Source organism: Gigantopelta aegis, chromosome 2, assembly GCF_016097555.1.
Source record: "Gigantopelta aegis isolate Gae_Host chromosome 2, Gae_host_genome, whole genome shotgun sequence".
Lineage (NCBI taxonomy): Eukaryota > Metazoa > Mollusca > Gastropoda > Neomphalida > Peltospiridae > Gigantopelta > Gigantopelta aegis.
Window position 1 is genome coordinate 41122911 of NC_054700.1, and position 13010 is coordinate 41135920.

Genomic DNA, 13010 nt, shown 5'->3' on the forward strand with positions numbered 1-13010 from the left:
TGCTACTAATAGAAAAATGTAGCTGGTTTCCTCCTTAGACTATATGTTCAAATTACCAAATGTTTGACATGCAATATTTAAAAACACCAAGTGTCAATTTCCATAACAGAATTCGATTGTACTTTCTCGAATCAAGAGAAACACTTAAAAAAAACAAAAATCAAGCTGGTTTTAGAAAAGATTATAGTACAAATGATAAATTTTTTCCCTTATGAAATAGTCAAACAACAAAGGAAAACCTTTCTTGCGCATTTGAAGATTTCTCAAAAGCATTTGACATGATATGGCGTACAGGTCTGTGAAAAAAGGGTTAAATTTAAATATGATCGCACATTTTTGGGAATTGTTAGCAACAAGTACAAAAACATCACATCATGTGTTAATGACAATAACAAGTGTTCGTCTTATTTTCTACGTCAAAACTGTGTGCGCCAAGGTGAGGACCTTCCTACCGCCTGTATCGTCACTTATGACGAGAAATAGCCCAATGGGCCCACCGACGGGGATCGATCCCAAAACCGATCACGCATCAAGCGAGCGCTTTACCACTGGGCTACGTCCCGACCCTTGTTTAACGACACCACTAGAGCACATGCATTTATTAATCATCGGTTATTGGATGTCAAACATTTGGTAATCTTTGAGATGTATTCTTACAGGCTCCCATGGGGGTGGAGTGGGGGAGGTGGGGTTGGGTATGTAGGCTGCCATTTGTTCGAATAAACGAAAGTGCCCAAATCTGAATAACAACAGTTATTAAAATATCACCATTACTGTGAAACAGTTATATCGGGCTGTAAACGAATCACTACGCATTCTGTACTTGGATTACAACAAATACTGTGAGTAAAATGATGGAAATACATGGTTAAACGCTTACATTGTTCCAATACAGTATTCTCGCTGCTCTATTTAAAGATATATTCAATATATATTTATATTTTTTGCCCGAATTTGTACCCCGAGATCTGGGATCTACCCCTGACAGTATTAAAGACAAATTGAATTTGCGCTGATCCTGTCTGGAACAGTTCTTTATTATCGTCTGGTAGCCCATTCTCAAAGAACAGCTGGAATCGTGACACGTTGCCGATCTCAAGAAATCATCGGCCATTTCCGTGTCATCACCGAACAACGAAGCGAAGTGGCACAGTCCACGTTAATTATTGCTCGACGATTAAGAACGGTGAGCGTGAAAAAACAAGAGACTCGGGCAAAGTGATCTGACACAGTGGCGAGTATGACATCTCGCGGTTTAGTTACCTTTGTGCTCTCAAACCAACAAGTGGTCCTTGATACATGAGGTTGGTTTACCAATCAGACACGGGTGTCATAGACCCTTCCCCAATCAGATTTTTTTTTTCACTATTAAATTTTATAAAATTGTACATACATACATACAGTGTGGATTGCCCCCTCCCTCCACCCCCACCCCCAATAGTGGGTTGCCACACAATCTAAAATCCTGGCTACGCCAGTGTTACCAATAGTCGCAACATCGATTTATAGAAGTTAAAGGCACTATTCCGTCTTTCAGAAACTTAATATACTTTGTTGGTTTTTTGGACGGGACGTAGTCCAGTGGTACAGCGCTCGCTTGATGCGCGGTCGGTCTGGGATCGATCTCCGTCGGTGGTTCCATTGGGTATATCAAAGGCCGTGGTATGTGTTATCCTGTCTGTGAGATAGTGCATATAAAAGATGCCTTGCTGTTAATCGAAAAGAGTAACCCATGAAGTGGCGACAGCGGGTTTTCTCTCTCAATATCTGTGTGGTCCTTAACCATATGTCCGACGCCATATAACCCTAAATAAAATGTGTTGAGTGCGCCGTTAAATAAAACATTTACTTGCTGGTTTATGTAAATAGTAGTTAAAGGCGCAACATCGCGATTACAGAAGGTAAAGGTATTATTCCGTCTTTCTGGAATTTAACATTGTTCATTAATCAAAGGTACACTATTATAAGCTCCAAAAAAGTAGAATTACGAAAACCCACGTCATGTGTATTGAAATTAATGTACAAGGCAAGATATTTTATGTGCCATCATTTATCAATAATGTTTAATAAACTGGCAAAATTAAGTTTTTAAAACACACATACTACAGAGAGAGAGAGAGAGAGAGAGAGAGAGAGAGAGAGAGAGAGAGAGAGAGAGAGAGAGAGAGAGAGAGAGAGAGAGAGAGTAAGGCATTGCAGCAGTTGGTGTGCTCAGGATAACATACTCAACCTTAACTGTTATATAATCACGAACAGTTATTAAAATGAAATGCAGTGAAGGAACTCGCATGTTCGAAAATCATAACAAATTGCATCGAGAACAACAGGTGGAATGACGTAGGATGTCGGCCAACCTTATGAATTCAAGGATGGGAAAAACTCAATGGGGTATGTCGAGCTAATATCCATTTCCGCCCTGACCAGTGTATCGCTCATAACCTACGTCATTTTGCACGACTATAAAGCTAACATGAAAGCTGGCTTTCGGCCAGAAAATAATTCGAGGGTACGTAATAAAAACAAAATAGACTACAAGTGTCCCATCTAGGTGGTTATATGGGTTTTAATGATTTTGACACATTTTAAACAGCCATTAATATATATAAAAATGTATCCATTAAATTCTAAGATTTTAGCGTCCGTAATTTTACCCTTCGTATCCTCTAACAGAAAGCCTGGAATTGGAATAACAGTTTACGTTTGAGTTATTGTAACTCCATAGGCGTCGGGAACGGGTGTGTGTGCGTGCGTGTGCGTGCGTGCGAGAGAGAGAGAGAGAGAGAGAGAGAGAGAGAGAGAGAGAGAGAGAGAGAGAGAGAGAGAGAGAGAGAGAGAGAGAGAGAGAGAGAGAGAGAGTGAATGAATGAATGAATATATTTAAGAAAACTGTCCCTCCAGTCCTGACACCGTCCGGCGCTGGTGAACTCTACAAAGGAGTTGCAATGATTAATTCAGGATAAATATTTAGTTACTAAAATAGTTGTAATAACTAAACACTGCTTATTCTGTTTAACATCACCACCGCAGCACATTATTTAAATAATCATCGGCTATTGTATTTCCAACACGTGGCAATTCTGACAAAGTCTTCCGAGAAAGCCCATTACATATTCCCAACACTAGCAAAGGCTGTAGTCACCACTTAATGATAAATATGAAAAAGTATTAAACGGGTGAAATATTTACTCCAATCTAACCAGTCATGTAGCTCCAGTTCTATTAGCGGATCCAGTGGGTTTACAGGGGTCCCATGATACCCCACACATTTGATGTCCCCCCACCCCCTTTTTGTCTGGGTTTCTTTTTTTTTAATTCACCATCCACAATGAACAACACTAAATTGCTCTAAAATTGCTCTTCATTTTAAAATTTGCCACGGTAATTGATAACCAAACCCGTACAACCCTCGCCTTTGACAAACTCAAATTGCCTTGTTTCTACTTTTTGTGACCCGCCTTTACAAAACCCTGGATCTTCTCTTGGACTCCAGAATAGTCATGACGTCGTCATCGTTAGAGCAAATATTCAAAGCTACCAAACAATAGTCAAAACAACTTTCTGAGTTTAATATTTATTAAATAAAACATCCAGACATAAATAACAGTGTAGGAAAACAAGTACTAATAATTTAACAATGATCAATAACAACAACAAGAGGAATAGGTGGGGGAATCAGTACTGAACAGAAGGAATAGATGTTTAACGATCATTAGTATTGAACCATTTTGTTTCGCTTTCCCATATCCAGTTTTAAAATGATTTTAAATGAAAACAAAAAGTTTTTTGAATGGTCCAAACGAACTCGTTAATTTAAAACAAATTATCAGAAGCCTATCCCGCACTCCCCTAAATATCTTGTAACCGTCCGCTGCCAGCAGTAATACCCCTCACCCACCAACCCTACCTCTTCAAAATTCAACAAGTCAGCATATAATAACAACGAACAGTAACATTTCAAAATTCAATAAATAAATATAAATTTCAATTCAAAAACATCATCGTAAACGCATTTCACTTTCATTATATTACAATCACACACTTCAAGAGCTCACCCTGTACATTGCCAAATTAGCCAACAAAATGACTAAAAAGGTTTTCTTTGGCTAACAAAATGTTCGTTAAAGGGACATTCCTGAGTTTGCTGCAATTTTTAAGATGTTATCGACTAACAGATACTTTTTAACGATTGTAATTACATATCAAATATATTTTTTCTGCGTAAAATATTAGTGGCTGTATATTAAACGTGTTTCTGATCATTCTAATATTTGTACTAGGTTAAATTTAATTTAATTGTTATATGACATAAAAAGAAATTTAAAGTCTTTTGAAAATAACAAAAATGCACGATATTTGTGTGCAGTTAAAAAACCTAAGAAACAACCCAAATCGGTTTAGACATAGATAACATTGTAGTGCATACCAGTAGTATTAGGGCCTGCCGGGAGTCATGACCTACTTTCCGTGACCGTGACCTTGATGACGTCACGTGACCTTGTCCTACTGGCCCTGACCTACTTAGACTGGCCTTGATGACGTCACGGACTACTGTACCGTGTGCAACGTCCTACTGGCCCTGACCTACTTAGACCGGCCCCTGACCTACTTAGACCGGCCCTGACCTACTTAGGCCGGCCCCTGACCTACTTAGAATGGCCCCTGACCTACCTAGACTGACACGAAAGAGTATAAAAAGGCTAGATACGGTTTAATTGTCATTCGCTCGCCGAAAACAATCAGATCTACGTTCAATCCAGAGATAGCCTGTTCCACAAGTGATGAAGTGAGATGTCGTCTAGAACTTGGAACTAACGTCTACGTGGTGGCCAAGTTATGGAAAGGGGACACTGCTATTCACATAAGGAAATTTGACAGTGACAAGGGGAAAGCCTTCCCCACCCAGCGAGGTATTGTCCTTAGTCTTAAACAGTGGATCAAACTGTCTGGATGTAAAAGCCAAATTGACGAAACGATTTCAGCATTAAACCAGAGGAAAGACGAAACATTGTTCAGACACCTTGGTGTCAACGTCCATGTCAGCGTCGACAAGAACTTTGCTGGGGTGGACCTGCGTCAGTGGTGGTGGTGTGAAGAAACTAAATCCGTGAAACCTTCGAAGAAGGGAATATTCCTTTCTCTACAACAATGGGAGAAACTGAAAGGCTGTTTCACAGTCATGTGTGACTTTGTACCAGAGCTGAACTCGATTGTGCCCTGCGCCATGCAAGACGACCATCAAAACCAGATGGGATTTCTTCAGTGTAACTTCTGCAACCCTAACGAGTGTCACCAGTGGTGAACGAGTTTTGTTTTGGATGAACTCGAAGGTATAAAAGAATGGATTTATGGTTTACACTTCATTTGCTTTGCGACTGTGCTAGAGAACAGACGTGTTTTATGATTCTGACATTATTGTGGCTTGTTGCACTCTATCTGGAACGAAGAAGATGGCATCGGGATATTCGATCAGTCTTAGTAGTAGCAGTAGCAGCAGCGACGAGGACGACGTCTTGGTCTGCAAATGTTCAGAAAGACATACGATCAAAAGAGTGGCTACCAAACAAGAAGAACATTTCATGGATCAAGCGGATGCTACACGCAAAATTGGGGATAGAATTGAAGATGGCGAACTCGTGGATGAACCCACAGATCAGACGGATGCTGCCTGTGAAACAGATGCTGCCTGGGATGAGGAAGATTGCTATTCGAGACGTTACGTGTTCTGTCATCGTCCCGAAATGAGACATTTCTATGCCCGGATGCTGACGTATGCTCGGTGGCCCATACAATTACGTCAAAAACCAAAAGAACTTGCCAAGGCCGGTTTCTACTACACGGGAGACCACGATGCCATCACCTGTTACTGTTGCGGACTTCGCGTCTACCGATGGAAGAAAACAGACGACCCAGTGATGGAACATTACAGACTCTCTCCAAGATGTCCTTATGTGAACAACCTGTTCAGACATTAAATGTTTTAGACACTTGTGTGCTATGTTTTCATGTTGTATGTTGTGAATAAAACCGTGAATAACAGGTTTTGCTTTCTTATTTATGTCCTGGGTCCATGAGTGTGTCTCTGGACGTGTCCCTATGGTAGTAACACTGGTAAAGGGTAATATTTTGGTAACGATTATTTTTGGGAGCTCGCACGATGAGATTTGTGCTTGGGAGGAGGGACACTGGTCATACGTATCACACACATTCAAACATTCCTGTACCATATCTTTATGCGTCATAAGGTATATAAGTAAAATAGTTTTGGAAAACTCGTCATTTGAGGTAGAACTTTCAGAGGAGCAACATGTCAGACCAGTACAAGTTATATGTACCCGACGTGGATAAGTGGACCCGTTTCTATAAACTGCAGGCAGAAGGTAAACTTCAACCTCATTTTCCAGTGCAACGTGGTGGGAAAAGTCAGATCATGTACAGTGTGGATCGATGTCTAGAACTCTACGATCCCACGTGGAAAAAAAGAAAAAGAGGAACAGAACAAGTCCCCGACACCCAAAGTCGTCATGGTCTCCCCAACACAACAAGTGGTAGAGCAAGCCAAAGCCGATCTGAAACCGAAACAACAACAACAACAACAACAAAGTGGTACGGGTTGGAAAGCCCCGAAACTGCAGAAGCATTTCTAAATAAGCTATAAAAGGAACTATGTGGGTCAGATATCGTCATTTCATTTAGAGTCGTCATGCAGAGCACATGTTCAGAATGTGGTTTCACATTCTCGAGGAGAGACGCCATGTTAAGACATTTTCAACAAAAACATGCTAAAGGTCTACCACCACCACCACCACCACCACCACCACAGCAGCAGCCACCACCACCACAGCAGCAGCCACCACCACCACCACAGCAGCAGCAGCAACAGCAGCAGCCACCACCACCACCACAGCAGCAGCCACCACCACCACCACCACCACAGCAGCAGCCACCACCACCACCACCACCACAGCAGCAGCCACCACCACCACCACCACCACCGCAGCAGCAGCAGCAGCAGCAGCCATCACCACCACCACCGCAGCAGCAGCAGCAGCAGCCCCTAAGATTGTTACATCCGTTCACCATGATCGTGTCGGGACCCACGTCGTGTGGAAAGACAGTTTTGTTGTACAAACTGCTAAGGGATGGTAAAATCCACCCGCCTCCCCAGCGCATCATTTGGCTCTACAAACGATGGCAACCCCTCTATGATACGATCAAAATGGTTGCTCGAGTGAAATTTGTTCAAGGCATACCCGATAATTTGGAAAAGGATCGTTATTTGGATCCCAGAGTCAGAAATCTCATCGTGTTGGACGACTTGATGTCTACAGCTGGAAAAGACCCTCGCATCACCGACCTGTTCACGGAAGGAAGTCACCACAGAAACCTCTCTGTGATTGCCATCAACCAGAACTTGTATCACAGCAAGGACCCGACACAGAGAAGAAACTGTCATTACCTGGCACTGTTTAACAACCCCATCGACAAGCAGCAAGTCCTAACCTTGGCACAGCAGATGTATCCTGGAAATACTCGTCATTTCATGCAGCGGTTTGAGGAAGCTACCCATAGGCCCTACGGATATCTCTTGGTGGACTTGAAACCGACCACGCCCGAACATTGGCGTCTTCGGCCTAATGGTTTAGAGACGGGGCCGTCCGAATGGTATAAAAGCACGAACGTAACGGCGAATGTCTCAGAAGAATTGCAGCCACCGACGAAGAAAGAGCTCTACATGCAAATCATGCAAAGAAACGCATTCAAGAGAAAACTACCAGGCATACCCGCCTACGAAAGTGACGACGAAGAAGATGATGAGGTAGAACCCTATCTGAAAAAAGTCAAGAGGATGCAGTCTTGCGATACGTGTGGTCTGGTCTTTAAAGACGGAAGCGACTTGCAGCGACACGTGAAAACGTGCGAAAAGGGAAATGAAAAAGAAGAAGAGCCGTCGCCCGACCTGGAAAACGAAGGCATTCGTCTCATGGTGGAACGTAAATTCGACATCAATCATGACTATATCGAAAGCAAGAGGAAACGCTACGAAGAAAAAAACATGTCCCAAGATGCCATTGAAAGAAACATGAAGACATTGCAATGGAAGTTATTTAAAGACACGTACTCTCGCTTTCTGACCTATATGCATTACTTTGACAAAGGTTCCAACACCAGAATTTTTTTACAGTTTGTGAATCCAGACAAAGATGTGAGACCACAGATTCGTTCTAAATTAAATCAGTATCGTTCATGGATCGGCGAATATTTGGATGAACAAGACGACGACGATACCGACGATGAGGAGGACGACGATGATGAAGAGAAATGAACACTCATATTATTCACATGTCGCCCTTAAAGCCTCTCGATGTAACCCAGTGTGTGTCCATTTTATATATGTGTCAGTGATTTGTAATTTAGAAATAAATGAAAAACCAAAACATTGCGTTTGTTTTTTGTGTTTTGTATGACTAGATTTGTGATTGGATATTACTACCGCTACTTTATAGTAGCAAGAGCTGTGTGTACAAGACAGAACATACCACGATCTTTGATATACCAGACATAATACACTAGTTGGCTATAGGTTAATGGGCCACCGACGGGGATCGATCCTAGATCGACCACTGTATTTACCCATTTGGCAATTAAAAAGCCCTGTAAAAAGGCTTGTACTCTAGGGAAATACTTGTGCTTAAAATGCAGCTAAAAGATCATAGTTTAGGTCAGAGCGTTCAGTTGCAGTCACACGTTCTTTCTTCAAAGCAATGGGCTGGGGATCTTTCACACACACACACACACACACACACACACACACACACACACATTCCTTTCTTCTCCTTAACAAATATTCCTTTCTTCTCCTTAACAAACATTCCTTTCTTCGAGACAAATATGTCTTTCTTTTCCTATGGCTAAAACAAAATAAAATATTTGTGTTCAATTAATCTTTATTTTACGAGGAAGGAAATGTTTTATTTACTCAACATATTTTATTTATGGTTATACAAGAAAGAAAGAAATGTTTTATTTAACGACGCACTCAACACATTGTATTTACGGTTATACGGACATATGGTTAAGGACCACACAGATATTGATTGAGAAAACCCGCTGTCGCCACTGCATGGGCTACTCTTCCGATTAGCAGCAAGGGTTCCTACACCATCCCACAGACAGGATAGTACATACCGTTGTCCAGTTGTGGAGCATTGGCTGGATATATACCAGACCGACCCACATCAAGGGAACACTGAGCTACGTCCCGTCCCCACAGGGTTATTAGAGGGTGCTTGAAAAAAAATCGTAACATAATAAATAAATAAACAAATAAATAAGTAAGTAAATAAGTAAAATAAAAACAAACTATAAATTATTATTTTGTTTTAAAAATAATAGAAAAATATAATTTCCCCACATGAGATACGAACGACGTACCTTTCACGCAAAAGTCGACTACACTAACGACTGAGCTACCGAGACATCAACGAAATATGTCATTTAAACCATTATATGTGCGAGCGGCGAAGCGCGGAATGAAGTGACGAAATAGGTCAGTTAATAATAATCTTGTGAATGCGCTAGCACGGGAGACATAGTGGGACGACAATTCTATTTCACACCTATTTAAATCATTTCTTATTTCACGTCTTTAAGAATGTAACTTCTAGTTCCAAAGAGTATTTTATTTAGAGACTGCCAACACAAGATACCACCGCTTCCCGGATGTAAACAGTGATAACCATTCATCATTCAGGGCGCTAAAAATAAATACACTACCTCGCGTCGGGCAGAGTCCTTAGATGTGGTAGGTTAATGACACCACTAGAGCACCTTGATTTATGAATCATTGCCTATTGGATGTGAAACATACTTTTGGACAGTTTTAGAGAGGAAACCCGCTACAGTTTCCCATTAGTAGCAACGGATCCTACACTTCCCACAGACAGGATAGCACGGGCGTTGCTAAGTACGACGGATCGGGCTAAATAGGTCAGGACTAGACTAAGTAGGTCAGGGGCCGGTCTAAGTAGGTCAGGGCCAGTACGACGTTGCACACGGTACAGTAGTCCGTGACGTCATCAAGGTCAAGGCCAGTCTAAGTAGGTCAGGGCCAGTAGGACGAGGTCACGGAAAGTAGGTCATGACTCCCGGCAGGCCCTAATACTACTCATACCGTAGTAAGAAAACGACGTTCACTGCTGGAAAGGACTATAGATGTTCAGATATGAGCATGTCTGGAAATTGCACTGGAAGAGTTAGTAACAAACGGAAGGATACGACTGATTCATGGACGCCATGTCCATACTCTTGAAGAAATCAAAGCTCCAGTTCTGTGCAGACGTGCGGGAGGAGATACTGGCGGCTGGAACGTACTGTGTCTGCATCGCCGGCGCTGGGGCGTACAGGGTCTGTGCTGGAGTAGGGTAGAGGCCGGAGTACATGGAGCTGGGGTACATCATCGGCGGCGAGTAGGTCGGGAAGCCGACGGAGCTGGTCATGGTGGTGGGCGTCATGGGCACGTAACCCATGTTACAGTGATAGCCGGACGAAACGCCATTGTTGGCCCCGACGTCCTTGGTGGCGCTTTTGCGCGCCCGACGACGTGCATGACGGCGCCGAAAGTCTCCATTGACGAAGTCGTTTTCGCAGGCCGGGTGGATGGACCAGTAGTTGCCCTTGCCGTTGCCGGCGCGGCCGCTCTTGGTGAAGCACTCGTTCAGCGAGAGGTTGTGGCGGATGCTGTTTTTCCAGGCCTTGTTCTTGTCGCTGTAGAAGGGGAAGTTGTCCATGATGTACTGGTAGATGTCGCTCAGCAGCATCTTCTTGTCGGGGTTGCTGAGGATGGCCATGGAGATGATAGCGATGTAAGAGTGACTCGGCTTTGTCGTCGCCCCGCAGTCGCTAGAGATCGTCTTGTGGAGAGCCAAAAGCGCCTGGGCGATGGAGTCCGTGGCGTCGGAGCCGTTGCTGCCGGAGTCGCTGGCCGCCGAAGAAGAAGACTCATTAGAAAACACGGAGCCCCCGTGTACGTCGGGACTGTTGCCCGTCGAGTCGGCGCGCTCACTGTGGCCAGTAATGAAGTCGATGCTGAAATTGATCATGATGGAAATTTCGGCAACTTTTTTGTTTTTCAATAAAATTTTACTTATAAGAGTTACGTGAAAACGTTTTAATCTGCAGAACGATGTGTCTCGGAATGCTGTCTACCAATCGTGTCCGCGCTAAAATACTCAAAGTTGCTGCTCCCTGCTCTCTGATTGGTGTCGGCTGCTGGCTGTTGATTGGATGAACGGTTGACAGGTTGGCTTGCGCCGATCGGTGTTTGGCAAGCTGATTGTAGCAGCTTCCAAACTTGTTATTCTCTCGAACATTTGATTGACAGAACATTTGGTTTTATTACACACAGATACACCACATTCACACACACACACACACACACACACACACACACACACACAAGATTGCCAATAGAAACACGTTATATAAAAGAAATATGTAAGATTAGAATATGCGCTGATAAATTAAATGTATAATCTGGCAGGTATCGAAACATCGAAATATCAGAAAGAATATGTAATCTGTGTAATGGTAATGTTATAGAGGATGAATATCACTTTATAATAGAATGTACACAATAAAAAGTGTTTATCGTTAACAATAAGGAATTGAATAACCTAATACAATTAGAGATCAGTTAATGTAGGATGATAGTTAATGTAATAAATATAAATTACATGACAATGACAGCAGTTCACCTTCCATTGATTTAGCAACTAAAGTTACAAATAAAAGGTTAACAACAAACAGTAATAATGTTCATGCCTTGATCTTTGTATAGGGATTCAAATCAATACTGACTTCCATATACATTAAATATCAAACAATATTATTCTGTCATTTTGGCATGGAAGTTGCTTTATCATGCCGGTTATTTCCAAGTATTTCAAAACGTTTTACGGCCAACATGAAGATGCCATATTGATGATATGACGCATCAGTGAAACAAATTAAATGTGATGCAATACCTTATGCAATACCTTTTGCATACAGACAGACACAGACAGACAGACAGACACACACACACACACACACACACACACACACACACACACACATATACATTATATATATATATATATATATATATATATATATATATATATATATATATATATATATATATATATATATATAAAATTCCTTTTCTAGACACTTTAGTAATCAAGTGTGTGGACGCATAATAGAAACTGATATATTTTACAAACCAACTGATAGCAAACAGTACCTTTCTTTCTCATCCTGTCATCCGAGTCATACGAGAAGAAGTATACCATATAACCTAGAACGGCGTATCTGTATGGTTGTGCCAAATATACAAACACGTGATCAGCGTCTTCGGGAACTCAACATGTATCTTAAAACGCGAGACTATCCAAAACAACTAATATCATATAGTATCGAAAAGGCGGTAGTATTAGATAGAAAATATCTTTTAAAACCAAAACAAATCGTTTCAGCGAAAAGGCCGCTCGCATTTGTATCCACCCATAACCCCGATATATATAAAACGATCTTGTCAGAATTGCACATTTTAAAACAAAATGAAAAAATGTCATCCATACTAGACTCTATTTCAATTATAAATAGTAAGAGACAAAGCAAAAACTTGAAACAGATACTGACGAAAGCACGATTTGAATCTACAACAGTAGAACATAAATGCAGTGCTAAAAAGTGTAACCGAAGTAACTGTGGTACATGCCAACATATTTTAGAAGGCACACATATAGAATTCAACCACAAAGGTTTATTTTGGGTACACAGGGATATGGATTGCTCGGTTAACAATGTTATTTATGTAATTACATGCCAAGGTTGCAAAGAACAATACATTGGTCATACCACTCAGTTGAGAGCCAGAGTACGCGTACACAAACAGCAAATAAAACAACCTGAAACAAAATGCATACCCTTGAGTTCACATTTAAATACATGTGCGGCATAAAAAGATA

At 41.6% G+C, this 13010-nt stretch overlaps 1 protein-coding gene across 1 annotated transcript; it reads right to left on the bottom strand.

Moving 5' to 3' along the window:
• Positions 1-10253: 10253 nt before the first annotated feature.
• LOC121388583 (forkhead box protein unc-130-like) lies at positions 10254-11099 on the bottom strand. Its single transcript, XM_041519979.1, has one exon. The coding sequence runs from the start codon at positions 11097-11099 to the stop codon at positions 10254-10256; it is 846 nt and encodes a 281-aa protein (XP_041375913.1).
• Positions 11100-13010: the final 1911 nt, after the last annotated feature.